This window comes from Trachinotus anak, unplaced genomic scaffold (assembly GCF_046630095.1).
Source record: "Trachinotus anak isolate AG129_WGS33_773 ecotype Australia unplaced genomic scaffold, CSIRO_AGI_Tana_v1 ptg000013l, whole genome shotgun sequence".
Lineage (NCBI taxonomy): Eukaryota > Metazoa > Chordata > Actinopteri > Carangiformes > Carangidae > Trachinotus > Trachinotus anak.
In genome coordinates this window covers 20,671,105-20,689,508 of record NW_027273864.1, presented here as the reverse complement: position 1 = coordinate 20,689,508, position 18,404 = coordinate 20,671,105, and the positions used below count along the sequence as shown (strand labels likewise).

Below are 18,404 nucleotides of genomic sequence, written 5' to 3'. Positions count from 1 at the left end.
TGTGTGTTGCTGAAAAAGCACTACTCAGGAGGTTTGTTTTAAGCTCGTGTTGTGATTGTGATTTTAGGACAAGGAATCAAAGACCCATTAAACAAGTTTCCCTCTACATGGGTATAATGATTGCTCTGCTGGATGAGATTTGCGTCTGTGCCTGGTGGATTGTCCTAAAAGAAATCAGTGATATGTTTTGTAGAAGAAATTCTTGTTGAATATATTGATTAGGCTTGCTGTATTTGTTTAATGTTTAGAGTCTCGCTTAACTTCATATTTGACACGCCGATATAAATCTCAGAGCTACAGACACAGTGACCTTCATTGATTCTTTTCCTTAAACACTTTGGACCTTTTGGAAACTTTGTCTTGTCTCCTGCCTCAGGCCAAATTGATTGTAATACAAAACAACCATAGTTTCAAATTAGAGAGTGAGTGTATGTGTGCATGCACATGTATTTCTAAATTATATTCTTGAGCAGGTTTGTGTTAGACTCTAAAATTAAAAAAAAAAAAAAGCACTGATGCAATGATAGTGTTGTCGACTTTCCACAACGTAATCTCCACTCTTCTGTAGAGTTACAAATGGAAGTGCCAAAATAAGAACTGAGTTTTTCAAATGCAAAGAAGTGGGCAGCATAATGACTTTTCTCTTTTCTTGTCTTGCCATTCAGGGGGAGGCTTTTCTTTTCCTTTGTCACTTAGGTTGGCATATAATTAACTCCTGCTTAATATGCTGTTTAAGGGCTCTCCTCCCCATGCAAGACGCTTTGAACCCATAGAGCACAGACAGGGACAAAACCCCAGTGGGACTGCTTCCTCCATGCTCCTCCGTTTGTGTGTGTGTGTGTGTGTGTGTGGATGATAGAGAGAGAGAGAGAGAGAGCAAGCAGTTGTTTCAACAAGACAATAGAAAACTCAAACTATACCACTAAAGCATTGCTGTGCTTGGTACAATGCGCTGCAACTATTGAGCCAAAACAAGGACGTGCACAAACATTTAATACTCCAATCTTAGTCCATCAGTAATCACATGAATAAACCCAGCACACAATTCTTTGCGTGCATTTGAAAGAAGTGCAGAAGGTTCATATTTTAATAAATTAAGACGGCTGTGCTTTGAATGGTTGATTTATTGTATCTCCCACTGGATAAAGCCATCAAAGAAAATGCAGTTTGGCACTTTTTTATGAAAGTTAAATAAACCAAAAACCTACAGCTTCAGGTACCATGTAACAAGCTACAGTTTGTCCATCAGTACATGTAAACAAATCAGGCCTCTGTCAGAAATGTACAATATGATTGAAATCAAATGTTGATATGAAAAAAACATAAAAAACATATCCACTTTATCTGAAATTCATGTGAACATAACTTAAAAAAACAGCTCCCAGGACCTCTGAAGCACCTCTGACCCTCATCTGTAGCTAAGTTTATTGCCCCCTCCTCTCCTCCCTCTTTTTCTCCTCCCTCTCTTCCATCCATCCCGCCACAAAGGGCTGTGATGACCCTTCTGTCCCTCTCTTTCTTTGGCCCTCTGCTCCCTCCCCACCTTCAGGATGCTTTCTCTTCCAGAATCCATTAAGAGACAAACCCCCAGCAGTCATGTTGGGTGAAGGAATGAAGGGGGATGTATTTCTATTTTTCACCGTGAGCTGATAATGTAGGGAAAAGGGTCTTATGTAAAATGTGACCTTGAGCTCATGCAGGGTTGAAAGAGTAATAAGGTGGAAGTGGTTGGAGTTTCAATCATTGTTAGCAACATAGAAAGAGTCATAGGTTTATAATAAAGTATGACTAAGAAGATATCTCCCAAAATGGCTTATCATTAAATATACATTTCAATAATGATTATGTCAAGTCTTATGTCTGTGGTATGTTTGTGGTGACTCCTCTTATTTCATTATATTACAGGGACTATGGAATGGATCTGTAGTGGTTTTTAAAAAAATATATAAATCTCATATGGCAGTGTTGTAATAGGCCTATACATGTGATAATGCTGCATGGTTATTGGAATTTATCCTACTTGTTTTATTTCTCTAATCTCCCTCACTGTGCCAGTTTGTTTACTCCGCTCTTTGGCAGGACACATTATGCGCCGTGAAAAGCTACCCCGCTCGCTTTTATTATCTCACAGAGCTACTAAGAAGTGATGGAGGTGGGGGGGGGGGGGGGGGGGGGGGGGCACTAGAAAGCCAAGGTGGGGGTCCTGAACGCTGCGTTAGAGTTTTATTTCGGATGTTTTTTTCAGTTGCAAAACAGATTAAGGTCCAGGTTGCAACACAAAGGACCGTCAATGCACCACTTCCTACAGCCATCCAGCGGTGAATGGGGCGCAGGACGGGGTCCACTCCAGGGTACTTCAGCGCAGGTGCGACGTGCATAACAGTCGAGCCATAAACCACAGAGTGGAGGGGGAGTGGAGGAGTGGAGGGGGAGTGGGGGGCTGTGTGCGCTCATACCTGTTCTCATTAACCTGCAGTTAGTTGAACCTCCTCGTAGTGAGAAAAAAAAAAAAAAAAAAGATGATCCTATGATTTGCACCTCGTCAAAAGCCCGAGATTAAAGTTTAGAAGCTGTTACAGCTCGGCCTCTGTGAGAGGGCTTCGCGCTGCAGGCTGCAGTGAGGATGAGATTTTCTGATCAGCTGCTGCATCAACAATATGCGACACAAGTGTCGAGTAAAGTCCCACATGGAGTCCACAAAGTTCCCCGATCGATCTCATAATTTCTTCTAATCAGATTCAGCGGGCTAAATTACTCCGAAGAAATTTGCCTAATTATTTTTCACAGCGTACATTTTTGTCAACCGGCTTTGGAGAAAAGCCTTAAAGCGGCGGGTCCCCGCGTTTACGCGGAGGAAACAAGCACATGCCGGGACATCGACGCTCCCGGGATTCCCTCTCTGAAGAGGAGGTGCGGTGCGGCGGATTCGGGGCAATAAGTTGTCAAAGTAGATCGGGTGTTGTAACACACCCGGGCTGTACGAGCAGGTCTCACAGCCATTTCTTAAATGAGGAAGGTGAACGTACGCGATGCCAAGGCTGACCTCAGGGCCAACCTCTGCTGCTGACATCACTCCTCCTCACGGCTCGTCGCCTCCGCTTGGAGTCCCATCAAGGTCTGAGTCTCCCGCTGTGACCGAAGGCGATGCCTCAACGCCATTCATTCTGCAGGCGGCAGGCACTCGGGACAAACACAGACTCGCACCGCTCCCCGGACATCTTTTTCAAACGAAATTAAGTGCGACGATGACAGAGGAAAGCAGGGGCAAACGAAGGAAACAAGCCAACCCGAGGAGAAACCGAGGTAAGAAGACGCGCTGCGCCGGAAAGTTTGAAGAAGTTGCTGAATGATGCAGGCAGATGTTGCAGAGAGGAGCACTGAAGGCGAAGCGCGTCGGTCTGCTCTGGAGTTTGTAGAAGAGCTCACATTAGACAGTGTTTCATCGCTGTGCAACAGTTTGCAGTTTGACTAGATTCCTATTTCAGACTTTACATTCATGGCTCGAGGTTGTCTTGCAGTGTAAAGCACAGGGATGAGCTGTCCAACTTTCTGCAGGCTGGCAGCCGCTGGGATTATTCTGTACATATAGGCTACATACCTGGGCAAACTCGTGCAGTAAAAAGTGCAAGGTAATCCCCGAGGAAAGCCCACAGCCCACAATTCCTGCAAGCGTTTTGTGAAATCTCTTGTATATTTTATACACCAGAAAAGAAAAAAAGAAAAAAAAAAGTTCTTTCCAAAATCAAAGGCAAATCATCAACGGTTTAGAAAGATCCACACTGTCTCAGAACTCATGCCAGAATTAGATTGTGTTAATTTAACTTAGAAATCTTTTAGTCACACAGAAAGGCTTCTCACACTAACACAAACACTTCACTTCAGTGCGTCTTTTTTCTTTCTTGGTGGTTTTTACTTTGGTTGCAGTTCACGCTGAAAGCCTAACCTGCTCTGACATTTACTCTTTCTAGGATCTTGTTCCCTTGTTATTCTCTATATTCTGTGCTTTGATAAGCAACGTGATTTGGTATTTCACATCAGATTTTCGCGAGTTGACACTGTTTTGTTTTTTTGTTTTGTTTTTTTTAAATAGAGAGTGGTCGGCAGAAAGAAAGACAGAAAAATAACTTAAGTGGGACTTAAGATAGATTTTCTATTGATCCTCTAAAATGAAGGCACATTTTGTAGATTTGATTAGGTTTTTTTTTCTTCTGTTAATCACTTGCATTTTAAATAAAAAGGACAAATCTACATTAGCAGAAGTATAAAATAATTCTAAAAAATATGTAAATATGTAAATATGTTTTTCTGTCAAACGTAGAGACTTTAACGTAGAGACTTTAAAATATGCTGGAATTATTTAAAGCGTATGCAATTAATCCTGCACATTAATCTTATTACCCTTTCTGTATTTTCTCAGATGACTATCAATCACCTCATCAAGAATTTGTGGAAGGTTTGACATGACCTTAATGCTTAAGATGATGTCAGTTATCAGTTTCTGTCAATGCACTTCCTACAACAGTGCTGAGAGGAACTTGTTGACAGTACTATGGTGAATATAGGGACTTTGTTGAGACTTTGTTCTGCCTGCATCAGGCACTGCCTTGTTTTCAAGTGTGTGGGTCTGAACTCACAGACTGAAGTAAGGATAAACACACTTGCACATGGATACACATGTAAACATTTGTTCTTGTCCTCCTCTGAAGAGGACAGAACATTTATGTTAGAATCAAAATCCTGCCTCCCTAAACCCAAACCCACCAAAACTCTGAAATTATCCACAGCTTTGAACATTTCTCTAACCCTGAATTTAACTGGCAGCCACTGCCCAAATCTTTCAAACCTCACCTTAAATCCTTAGAATAAACCTCATTCTAATTCATGCTAGTACTAATGAAGTGTGTGTGTGATGTGAGCCAGTGTCTTGCTGCTGGCTTTGAATTTAATGCAGAGTTGTTGGGTGATGCAGGGATACCCTTAACAAACCCATCACCCCAAGTGCAAATGTAGCCTCAAACTGCTGCCATGTGTCAATCACTGAAAGGATATTTTGACTCCAAAAAGATTCAAGAACACACACACACACACACACACACACACACACACACACACACACACACACACACACACACACACACACACACACACACACACACACACACATTAAGCTGGTTTTATTCTTAACTTTCTGGAGGCTCATGAAAGCCAGTGAAAGTCAGGCGGCATGCTTGTTTGTCTCTGATCTGACACGCAACCGCCACAAACCTGTTTGCAGTGAGGACTCTGTTTATTTATATAGTTTATTAGTTTGCTGTAAGTGTTTCCTCATTTTATTCAGAGAGGTGTGACACTCAGCAGAGTGTCACCAGGGTGAGATCCTCTCTGGCTGCTCAGCATTAACGGGTACTTGTGTATGCACACACACACACACACACACACACACACACACACACACACACACACTCACTCTCACCTTTGACTGTCATGTAGCAGTTTGTCGACCGATTGCACTCTGTTTCACAAATCAACAGCATCGCAGTACTGCGAAAGCTATCAGCCTAAAAAAAAAAAAAGCACACTTACCGACAAGGACCTGTCACTTATCAGACTACCACAGTCCAGTTCCTTTAATTCCTGCAGTCACAGCACAGATAAACATCACTTCTGGTCAGTTTCCACAAAGTTTTACTAAGTAAAGGTGGGACTAAAAGAACTGAGGGTGTCTCAAAAGTGAATATAAAGAAAGAGGAAACTGATTACAAATTGATCTTCAAACTGATTGCAAATTGATCTCTCTTAAATGTCACGTTGACGACTGTTATCTTCTACATCATCTATTATGAGTCAGTTACGTGCTGAATTCTTTCTTTTGTATTCATTTATTCATGTTATGAATCTGCATGCATGCCTGTATGGGTGGTAAGCTTTGTGCATGTGAAAAATATGTGCGCTGCATGTACATCCTCATGTCAGTGCAGATATGTGTACATTAAAGCTGTGTGTGGAATAGGAATATTGTAGGAATATGTTGGGCTGCGTGAGCAGGGAGTTAAAGGTCCTTGATAAAACCAAATGAAATTGGCAGAACCGACTCATAAGACAGCGATTTAAGGATCTTTTCCAAACCAGAAAAGAGAAAAAAGAGAAAAGAACATAAACTGACGTTTCTTCTCTCTCTCCAAGGCGCCTATTGATTATGTCTCTGTCTCCCTCAATAAAACTGTCAATGTTCACCAATATCAAGCAATGTGAGGAAATTACTACTCTCCATTCCAGGCAGATTGAAAACAGTCCTGGGACTGAGGAAGGAAACGTATCTATTGAAAATGATGACCTGTATTTACTGGCTGTGAGGGAGAGATTTAGGTTTCAAAGAGTGTGAAGCAATTAGCTGAGCACGCCCCCAACCCATTTCAGGCCTCCACACAGTCAGCTCTCACACCAAGGGGTCATTTGATAGTTTAATGCTTTTTTCCATATCGATAGAGATGATGGTGAATTTCCTCCTAAAGGTTTTAATTGTCACTCGTGTCAAACATTACTGGATAATTTTTGAAAAATAGATGAGATGGTATCTTTATGTTTACTCTATAAAAAAGAATGACATGCATATTTATTTAATTTTTTTTATGTTGAAAGAAATTGAAGAAAATCACAGACAATTATTTTCACGACAACTTTAATGAGGCAACGCATTTAAAATCCAGTCTCTATCTTAATGGATTTTTCAAAAGCCACTCATTGGTGCAGTAACTGCCCTTTGCTCTGGGTTGAGGCAGCACTGTTTAGATTCCAGTTTTCAAAAGTGTTTTCATTTATTTTAAGCATGCTGACTGTGTTATGCATGGGCTTTCCCCTGCTCTCAAACTCAGCTGGCATCTTCGCCAGAATGACATCCGCACAACTGATCAGACTCATTCAGTCCTCGCTCCTAAATTAAATGTGGGATTGCATTTCATGAGCACCCTCACAAACATATTTAGTCCTTGTGCTTTATGTTTTGTTAGTCCATGAAAAGCCTCGCTCTGTTGTTGAGCTGATGTGCCTTTTTAGGGGAGAGCTCTCTCTCTCTCCTCGCTTCCCTCACTCCCTCTTTCTCGTTTTTCTTCTTTTTTCAAGTGCCAATTTATTTAAACTCCTTTCCCCTTTTCTTCTTTCTCCTTCATTGATTTCCAAACCCCAGTCTTTGTATGCAGCTGGGGCCCAGCTGTGTGTCTGTGACTGTGTATGTGTGTGCATACATGTATGTGTGTGTGTTTGTGTGGGTTTTTCTGGCACAGTGCTGCCACAGTGAGCATAGCACACTGTACACAAAGGACTCGAGCAGCAAAAAAGAGAGGGAAAAAGAAAGAGAATGGGGGGGGGGGCGTTGGAATGAGAAAGACTGACGTGCTTGTACTGTACAGAGTGCAGGGGCCGGGCCTTTTGGACCGGGCCGACTTTAACGGCAGATGAATCGGCGCTTGGGGGATGAGGGGTGGGGAGAGTGAGACAGCAATGAAGAGCTCAGGCACCACAGTTTATTACCAGGACTCTTCCAGGGGCTCAGCTCAGGCGTCAGTACTAGCGGGTGGGAGGGACAGAGGAGGAAGACAGAAGAGGAGGATGACAGAGGTGGGGAACTGATGGGGTTGACAGGGTTGAAGACAGTGAGAACGGTCCTTCAGTGTGAGAAGACAAGAGATGGAGGGTTTGAGGGGGCGTGAGGGGTAGAGACAGAAGAGACAGGAGGACGGGCGACAGAATGCGGGATAATCTTAAGTGTTTCCTTATTTGTTCCCCAACATTCCCATAGCTCCAAGTGTCACAGATTTTCTTCCCATCCCAGCTCTGTGTGTTTGATGCCAAATCAACACAGCAGTAATGGGGAATCCCTTGATTGAGTCCCTCTGGTATTTTTCACATGTTTATTCAATTACTGCTCATTCTGATGTCTCAGATGTAGCCAGAGCCGTCCCATGTCTTACTGTACATTCCTGCCGTGTGGCCGCCACACTGGTGATCCACACCAGGAGGAATTATTTGGAAAGTTTTGTGGTGCCATTGCAGGATTAATAATCCCACAGGGGGAGGAGGGGGGGGGGGCATATGGCTGTTGGAGTTGTACTATCTCTTTTGTCAAGATGTTACATCCTTCTCTGCATGTTGCAACAAAAAGGGTTGGTCTCTTGAATCCGTGTGGCCTCTTCTGAGAAATATAAACTTTTGCTCAAACGATCACAGTCTGATCCCTCGGTAGATGAAGGTCAAATCTAGTGTAGTTATCAGGGACAGTTAAATTGTCTCACTTGATAAGAAGTAGCACAATGGTGAACACATGGCTTCATTAGAAACTGGGTGTAGGTCTGAGAATCATACTCCTTCAGACTGTAAGATAACACTAATTACCACGGAGCCCATGAGGTGTGTATGCATGTATATGTATATCTAGGTGCTTTGGTATGCACTTTTCACACATCTGACACCAACTATATGTGGCTTCTCACTCATTTCTATTTTCTGTTTTCACATCAAAGGCGTTTTATCTGGTTTACAGACAGTACAGTATGATGTTGCAAATGGATCCCTTTTCTTTTTTGACATATGCTATTTCCAGTATTATTAATACAGTCTTTGTCATTGCTTTGGCAAGACTTCTCACCGTTAAGTCTATTTGTGGATCTTCCTTTTGTGCAGACAGCTTGGGTACTGTGTGTTTGATATGCTGCACATGTTTGACAGAAGAAAGAGGTTAAAACTATCCGGATAAGCAGGCTCTCTGCACACAATTTATAGATATGTGCTGTTTTATCACACCTCAAATTAAATTTGGAGACCCTGCTTCAGCTGTCATGTATTACAAGACCCAGATGGGTGGCAGAGAGAGAGAGAGAGAGAGAGAGAGAGAGAGAGAGAGGAAAAATGAGAAGAGAAGAGACACGGAGAGCAGCCTGGCAGGCAGATCCAGTCACTCAGCTGGATGAAGAGTGTGCCAGTATTTGCTAGTGTTTAGGAACTAGATATAACAGGGCAATGAGTTGAAAGAGGAGTAGTGCGTATCGGCAGGAGGCAGAAGTGGCGTGGCATTTGTTTGCTTTGATCACCTCTGAGGCCTGAAAACCTCACACCTGCAGGTTTCAGAGAAGGAGTAGTACTTATGGTTTCAGTTTGACACTCTTTGCCTTTTTTTTTAGCTGTCTTTCATACCTTTACCACCATTCTTTTATTCCTGGTATCTGTCCCTGAGGTCGAGTTTGTTATCTTATTGTGTTATTTTTTCAATGAATATTTTCTGGGGTTTTTTTGTTTATTTTTACACACAGCGACCACTACAGCTCACTGAAATACTGTGGAACTGCACTGAAAGAGAAATAATCTGTGAAAATGTTTAGCTGTGTCTCCATTTGAATGAAATCTACAGTGTATGAATCTATAATTTGAAGTAGGAGAAATAATCTCTCAGAGTATGTAGTTTTATAATACAATATCACTATATATCATGATGTAGTTTGGTTTCTGGAAAGTCAATCAAATAACAGTTTATGTATAAAACCGCCACACTGGGCTACAACTGGGGATTATTTCTGTTATTGATTAATCTGTCAACTATTTTTTAATGAACTGATCAATGGTTTAGGCAATAAAATGACACTTATTAGTGAAAACAAATCTTACAAGAATACAAGGTAACATCCTCAAACTGCTACTGCTACTATTTTGTGTCAACCCACAGTCTAAAAGACAAAGTTATTTTATTCACAAACAGAAAACAAATAATTGAAATTAAAATTAAAAATTAGAATTCTCACATTTGAGAAGCTGGAACTGCTTGATAAATGATTCCGACAATTAATTGATCATCAAAAGTGAATTTTGAATTGAATTTTCTGCCAAGCGTATCAGTGTTAAACCAGATTGAAACGTCTGATTTGGTCTAATCCTGCAAATGAAAGACCTGACCAAAAAAAAAAAAAGCTTCATTGTCACATGAATGTAGTATTGCCATAAATTATGCCACCATGATAGAAAAGTATGACACAACTCAGTCAGTAAACAAATACATATCATGATATTGCCTGCTCAACTGTAAATCTGCAGAAGCTCTTCTCGCAGGCAGACTTTCCAAATGACCTGACCTGCTCAGTCCACCGCCATAAATCCTGTCTGTACTTCTACCAGGCCAGCTCCTCCTCTGTCTCTGTCTCCCTGTACCTGTGATCACCTGGTACCACCTTCATCTGACCTGCACAGCCCACTCTGTGGTTTACACACACACACAGAGAGAGAGAGAGAGAGAGAGAGAGAGAGAGATAATGTACATACACACAGTTACCTGCTAGGGAGTAAACACATTCCATTGTGGAGAGAACATGCTGCACTGATCTTTAGGCCCACCTGTAACGGACAAGGCTGTGGGTCTTAAATTTTACACACATCTATCTGACTCCCTCTCTCTCTCTCTCTCTCTCTCTCTCTCTCTCTCTTTCTCTCTCTCTCTCTCTCTCTGTGTGTGTGTGTGTGTGTTTCCTTTGCTGACAGCACATTTCCACTTTGTCTCTACTAGAGGCAGTGAATGCATCGCCTCTGGAGATGTTTGAAGAAATTTTCACTGGCAATGAATCAGCACCAAAATCAATGTTCATCCGTCCGCTCGTTTGTTTGTTCATTCGTTTGTTTGTTCATTCACTCAGTCAGTTACTTGTGTTACCAAAAAGTACCTCTGAATAAGTAGTCTGCAGCATCACACATCAAAAAGCTCACAATGAAAGTGAAATGGGGAGGTTTTGGAAAGGAACGAGATGCAGTCTGCTTCAGGTCTGATTGATACAAAACACACTGGTCAAACTCTAACTCAGCCTCAGACTGAGCAGAAGATGATGATGTGTGCGAGTAGCGTGCAATATTAGATCATGTGAATTAATCTTTAGCTCAGGTATGATAAACAACCATGCACCGGAAGTATTTTGTGCTAGAGAGGAAGCAACGCAAATAATCAGTTTTCACTGGTCCACTCTGTTATTTATCACCCGGTAGCAATCTCATAGATAGTCATATCATTTTTTAAAAGAATTTCACATGGTACGTGACAGGTTGTCATGTATTTGTTAGTGTTGCAAAATGACAAACTGGGGAAGGTTTTTAATTAAAAAGCTCAGTCACTAATAAAAGAAAATGAACAGGGAGGGAGAACAAAACATTCTGAAGTTGTACAGAATGAGTTTCTTTTTTCCTTTTCTGCTGTGCGGTCAACTGTGGTACCTCAGGAAAACAGTGTAGTTATGATTATATGGTGCATGTGTCCAGCATTGCTGGAGGGATGGAAGGGGAAGCAGAGTCATAAGGCAGCCTGGCAGCATATCAGAGGGAGGTAACGTCATTTAAATGATACAAGTAATAGGTAGGTGCGAATGTGTCTGTCCATGCTTCATATAGGGACAAGGCTCTGAATGTTTGCTTTTTTTTTTTTTTTTTTTGCTCTTTTGCTCAAACCTGCACATTTTTTGGCTATCATCTGTTGCTTTTCTTTCTTCTTTCTCTTTTTTTGTTACTTTCTTTCTCTTACTGTTTCACCACTTTGTCGTGACCTTGATTCCTCCTTATCTTCTCTTCCCTGTATCTACACCCCTCCACTTCTTCACTCTTTCACTCTTTTTTTTTTTTTACTTTTACTTTGTCCTCCATGCTGTCTGTTTCAGGCTTTCTTCCCCCTCTCCTTCCATCAATCCATACTCTGCTCCACCCAGCCTGTGCTCCCCGAGCGGCCTGTAGGGTCGCCATCATGGCCCTCCCCAATCCCCCTCCCGCCTCCCCCCCTGAGTGCCTCCCCTGTCCCACTGACACCACACGCTGCTCCCATCCCCCGAAAACCACTTCAAACAGCCAGCGCCATCAAAGCCCACAGTCAGTCAGCCAGGCAGTCAGCCAGCCAGCCAGCAAGGCAGCCAGTCATCCAGCCAGCCTTCTGCTTCGACTTAAAATTACTGTCGTCCCAGTCGCAAGGCTGCTTTCCTCTTCTGATACACATCAAAGATCCTCTTAAACTCCCCAAGTTTGCTTTTTAAACCTTTCTTCTTGTTGAGTCTTTTTTATATACATTATTTCGCTGGTTGAGGTTTTATTCTCCCTTCCTCTCTCTCTCTCTCTCTCCCTTTCTGTCTCTCTCTCCTTCTTTCCCTCTCTCACTTCTTGCCATCACTTTTTTCTCCAACATGGGCCAGGTCAGTAATGACATGCACACACTCTCTTGTGTGGTTCTGCTGCCTTTGCATTTCTCTCCATGACTTTAATTAGTTTCTTTTTCAAGGCGTTGGTTCAGGCTTCACATGCTCAGAACACATACACACACACAGACACACACACACACACACACACACACACACGCACACACACACACACACACACAGGCACATCAAGTAGAAACTAATGAACATACACATGTGTGTAAATTAATATGCAATGTGACTCATACATCTTCCTAATCAGAACTGAATAACCACAAAAGGAGTGGTTTAACAGTGCGTGTGTTCCTGTTTTTTGCTGTGTGTGCGTGTGTGTGTGTGTGTGTGTGCGCTTAAAGCACAGAAAAGGGGATGAAAGAAAGAAGAGTTACTGAGAGAAAGACAGAGAGAGTAGACGGTGTGTGCTGGCATGTGGAGGACAACTGAGAGAAAGACAAAGAAAATAAAAGCAGAGTGACACATTAGAAAGGCATCTTTTCTATGTTTCAAAGCCTCCAAGGTCACATGTGGTCACTCGAAATGTTTTGCCCTATCATCGTGTCTCGTTTGGAGGATGTAATGTCCACATGCGCCAGAGGATGGCGCCCCATCTGTATGTTAGCCAGGCAGGATTGAACTGCCAGGCCTCATATACAGCGATGTGCCAATAAGGACAACATTTATCATTGTAAAGCAAACAATTTTATCACACTGATACAGTTGCATCTTATAGTTTCCAATTGTACTGAATTATTTCTGAACCCAACAGCAGTGGATAAACATCTGTTCTTGTCTCTTCATGTTCTTTGGCACATCCCAACTTGTAAGTCTTAATTTTTTACTCTTATTTGTTGAAAGTGTAAAGAAATATTGGGGCTTTTTAAAAAAAAAAAAATTTTGTCAGTTGTAGTGGCACTAACATCTGCAAGAAGTTAAGTTGGTGTTTTCGTGTATTGAATACCTTCACATATGTGCTCTGATCTTGGGCATCTTAATGTGGGTTCCTCTCAATTCTTGTATCTTGTGTTTTAAATCTAGTTTGAGCGGTTAGATTAAGACATTTTGGGTTTTTAATGCAGTAAATTGTCCTTTTCAAGAACACCACATCACGCAGAACACCTCTAACAGATCATATACACAGATGTTTGAAGTAGACAAAGTCAGTGGGATACCAGGCATATTTGTTTCACCCTCAAAACAAATCTCCCGTAGTGAGTAACTGAAAGTTGCAGCTCAAGTTGAACTAACCAAATCCCACATTGTATAGCTGTTAAACTCAAAGAGAAGTTTTATTTAGCATGCACCCCTATTAAAAATCTTCAGAACCTTTGTGCTCCGTCAGAGAATGTTTTAATATTCAAAAGGAGCCACTATTGTGTGGTTTCTTGCGCCAACGTACAAAATAAAGAGCCACATCAGAAAGCTGGAACAGTCCCTGAGCATTTTCATGTGTAAAGAAAAAAGAGGGAAAACAAATTTGGAGGGGGGAGACAGGGGTATTTATAGAGTGGTGTGAGAGTCTTTGCAATGACAGGAGCCTAATGAAGTGGAGTTTGGGTTTTGATTCACAGTGTGGTGAGTGCGTGGGTCCCTCTGTGACCGTTACTGCATTCCAGCACCGATTCCTCGCTACACGGAAACCAGCGCAGGGCCACAGGATGAGGCAGAGGGCCAACTCCAAATAACGTGTTCCTCGAACCGAGCTAACTTTTTCTCAGCGACAATCGGCCCTGCTTCCAGTGCAGCAGATGCACATCATGGGCATGGTTGGGAGGCCTTACTCATATGTACACAGTATACAGTGTACAGTAGTTGAATCAGTTTGTCACTGCTGGTGAGTCACTGAGTGACTCAATTGTCACAATTCAGCATGACGTAGTAGGGAAGTCCAGAATGATGTTAGCAGTGTTTCCTATGTTAACTTTGTGTGCTAGGTCAGTGGAAATTGCATTCTGCGTGAGAGTTTGTTAAAGATGTTTACCGAGGAAACGAGAGAGAAACAATGAATGAAATCAGAGGCTGTAAGTCATCATGACTGTAGTGAACGCTGTAAATGTTCTGGATGTTAAACTGCTTATAGAACAACTCGATGATGATCATAAACTCTCAAAACAGTTTTTGTACTTTGCTAAAATTTTTAGAATCCAACTAAAAATATCTTTATTTTAAGAATTCATTTTAAATATAAACTTGCTATCCATCATTGTAAGTTCTGACAGCAGAACAGAAGAGATAAATTCACAATCCATTAAAACCTCTCTCTCTTCTGTGTAACTGTTGCTAGCTGTCCGCAAAGTTCAAAACAGGGTACTAATGCAGAAGCCACATGTATCTGCTTTGAAGGTAAAGGCCAGTGTGAAATAAAGTTTTTTTGACAAATGTCACTGCGGTGGTCTATAGGACAGGTAAACATTGTGGCAAACATGTAGGCAGCAGCATACAGGAAACCTCCAAAGGAAGAACACACAACCACAAAGGCTCATTGCACACCTCTTAACTCACACCTTGTCTCATTTCTGCAAAGAGAAAAACTGATTGCTGCAATTTTTTGCACACAAATTCATCATTGTCTTTGGTAAACAGCTAACAGTCACAAGCGGGAGTATCACAGCAGTAAGTCTTTTTGTTTTCAGTAGTTTTGAGTGTTAATTTTTCTCTCCGTACCACACAGGAGAGAGGTGTGAGGTAAAGGGAAAAATGAACTGTGATCTCAATTCCTTTTTCATTTCCCTCCTACTCTTTTCAGCATTTGTCAAAAATAAACAAGGGAGACAAACTCATAGAAAATGAGAGTGGGGTGCTTTAACCCTCTGTGGTTTGTGTTGGATGATCTGTGCGCCTCCTATAGCTAAAATGCTGCATACAGGATATCCTATACATAGAAAGAGGCTGCATTATCCAGAGTAAAAGATAACAGTTGTTATTATGATACACTGAATGATAAGCGAACACTATCATTGTCTGTTGACGCTCTACCTGTGTGAAATGTATAGCTATTCATTCTGAAGTTCCTGTGGGGGCAGCTGTACAAGTTAACATCATTACAGGCTACAAAAATATAGCATGGATTTCTAGAGTTGAGTTCACCACAATCTAAGAATACATACTGTAGCTGCAGTGGGAATCTTTGAGAGGGAGGGGAAAGTATACCCTGTGAGTGTGCTTCTCCTTCACACCACGTTTTGTTTCGTACCTCCAAGTGAGTCACAGCTCTGTCACTGCTTCACCGGCACGTAAATGTACCTTTATCGTGTGATTACTGGTCTAGGCCACAAGTTATTTGGGACTCTCTTCCTGTCTCTCACTGCTCCTATTTCTATCTTTCTGTCGCTCTCTGACACACAGAAACACACACAGACATTGGTAGCATGTTTAGCATTAAGACTGGAATCCTCACAAAAATGTACTGATCAAAAACATTTTAGATAAATGCAGTATGTATATGCTAAGTATATATAAATAATGTAATACAAAGAATTCCAAAATGTCAATGAAACCATTAAAAAAAACTTTGTTCTGCAATCTTCATTTAGTGAACTCACATATACTTAACAGTATTTATAGAACACCAAAGCTAAGCAAAAATGTGCAGTATGCATGGGTAAAGTGCAAATATGAGTAGGAGGAGATTAGACCTATCAGATGTAAAAATGAAAAACAACTTTGTCTAGGATAGAAGGTGAAAGATAAAGACAATGGCAGACAAGTCATTGTCCTCTCAGTTTCGTCAAGAGGGAGATCAGCCTGCTCTGCAGCATATAAACGGTACAGTAAGTTACAGCTTTGTTAACTATTGGCTTTACATTATTGAAACCTGTTTGCTGTTGGTTTAATCTGTTGGTCTGTTGAAGTCAGATGAGAGCAGGTTTCCACTAAGCAGATGTGGTTCACTGTTTGGTGCAGTGATGTGACATGTAGATAGAGAAGAACAGATCAGTAATACTGATATCAATCGATTTTCAGATGCTGGGGCCCTTTCAAAGCAGCCATGGCAGCTGTACACAACACCACAGTGTGTTAGAGCCAGTGTCTTGGGGGCTGTGCTTTGATTCGCCCGGGCTCCTCTGAAATCGTACTGAGCGCTCTCATATGTGAATAATGAAACTAACACCAGCACGCAGTCACACTAAAAGCGTAACTGGTTGACAAATCAACTTTGTGAGTGGTATCAGTGAATGGCTCAGTGGCTTTGAAGCTAATAAAATGCCAAAAGGGATTCTGTTTTTGTGTCACAAGGGCCCTAATTGAACATAGCCATTAAAAGCCACACTGAACAAAGGCAAAAAGAGTTTCAATATGGTGTTTGTTGTTAATTTAAAGATCACTTCTTAGTGTGCAGATTTGTGCTGCTGTTGTCCGCACTTCTGTTTTTACAGAGCTTTAATCAATATGAGGAAATTAGCTTGGTGTTTATTTCTTGGGCTGATTGTTCTGTGCGCCTCTGTGTCTTTCAAAGTGCAGATGTTGCCCCTCGGCTGCGCATTCTGTGGCGGTGGTGGTGGTTTAAATACTCTGACAGGGTGGTGTCTCCTAATGAGCGGCACATCTAAAGGCACAGAGCCGTGACTTCGCTGCTGTGGCACCGCATGGGCTTCAACTTCTCTATCTCTGACTGAAGCTCAGATATTCTTGGAGCTTTGTGCGCGTATACACACACACATACATACACAGACACACACACACACACACACACACACACACACAGTTATTATGATGTATTTCCTTGCTGTTTCTACAGCAGCAGGTTGGTTCTAGCTCCCTGCTTTTGCCCACAATACAAGTTATGTTGTGTTTGTTTTTCTGTATTTGTCTATATCTTAGTTTGTGTGTGTGTGTGTGTGTGTGTGTGTGTGTGTGTGTGTGTGTGTGTGTGTGTGTGTGTGTGTGTGTGTGTTTGTGTGTGTGTGTGTTGAGGGAATTTCCCTCTGTAGCGTGTTTTTCACAGCTCGACATCGTTGGAGGATTTGTGTCAGGGACAGTTTGACTCTGTTACTGTCTTTCTTTCTGTTTTTTTTTCTCTAATCCCTCGCTCCTCTGCCTTTCTCTTATCTTTCTCTTTCTCCACCACTTTCCCCTCCTTTCTTTACTTTCTCTCTTGCTCCCGGCATAGTTTATGCTGTTTGTGCTGCATTCTTCATGCACCGGTGTCTCTGCACCTCTGTCTCACTCTTGTCACCCCCTTTCTCTAACATACACACCGCAGCGCACGGTGTCTGTTTATACACACTGCAAGAATGCAAAATCACATAGTGCACCACACATCACAATTTAGCATCTCTTCTCCCACACTAATATGACATTTACAATCCCCATTACAGTTTCAGTCTGATTTATTCTCACCAACAGCCATTTGCTGATTTTTTTTTTTTTTTTTTTTTTTGGCTCACCGCCATCCAGCTAAGAAGAGACTGTCATCAATTGAACCAAAACTTGATTCTGTGACTTTCATATCATTGTGTTTGTAGTTATTTTGGCCATCATTAGACAAGTATGTTTGCACTTCCTCTTCTCTGGCCACAAAAATGCAATAAAAGAGCAGCAAAACATCACATTACTACCATTCCTATTGGTTAACATGTAATGTAGAGCATTTAATCTCCGATTAGCCCTCAACATCCATGTATATAATGTGTAACATTTGGGAAAATTGAAATTGACAAAATGACAACTGTTGACAGTGTGTTCATTATGTATTTGGTGAAAGTTCAGGTAGATACACACAGGTGGATAAAACACAACTGGCATCAGTGCAAGGGCAGGTTAAACCTAACCCTAACCAGAGCAGGCCAAGGTGCCAAACATCACCCAGAGAGAGAGAGAGAGAGAGAGAGAGAGAGAGAGTTGCTGCTAAGATGAAGGAGATCAGGTGGGAGGTGTCTGCTTTTGGTTGTGGTCCTGCCCTGACTCATTGTATGAATGTCAGACAGCAGGTATGAATAGCAGAGCTTATACAGTGAGCATTGTTTAAATGACATGTTTGATCTGTGTGATATATTTAAAGAGAGGTCATCATTATCGTGTGCTCTGGAGATGAATATGGATCTGCCGTGTCTCTGAACTGCTCTCATAGGTACTGTAAAATGACAATACACACATCTTCCTGTGCTCGGTTTTTGTTTAGCGTGTGGGCGTCCATGACCCTCATGTGGTAATTTATTGAGTTGAAAATAGCAAGTGTTTCGTTTCTTTTGGTACCTGTGAAACCCT

At 41.7% G+C, this 18,404-nt stretch overlaps 1 protein-coding gene across 1 annotated transcript in view; it reads left to right on the top strand.

Moving 5' to 3' along the window:
- The first annotated feature begins 2,828 nt into the window (after positions 1 to 2,828).
- LOC139631137 (zinc finger E-box-binding homeobox 2-like) overlaps positions 2,829 to 18,404 on the top strand; it is a 28,453-nt gene continuing 12,877 nt past the window's right edge. Inside the window, exon 1 of the mRNA XM_071495119.1 lies at positions 2,829 to 3,303. Coding sequence (XP_071351220.1) covers positions 3,030 to 3,303 — 274 coding nt within the window. The 5' untranslated portion in view covers positions 2,829 to 3,029. The remainder of the gene's footprint in view (positions 3,304 to 18,404) is intronic.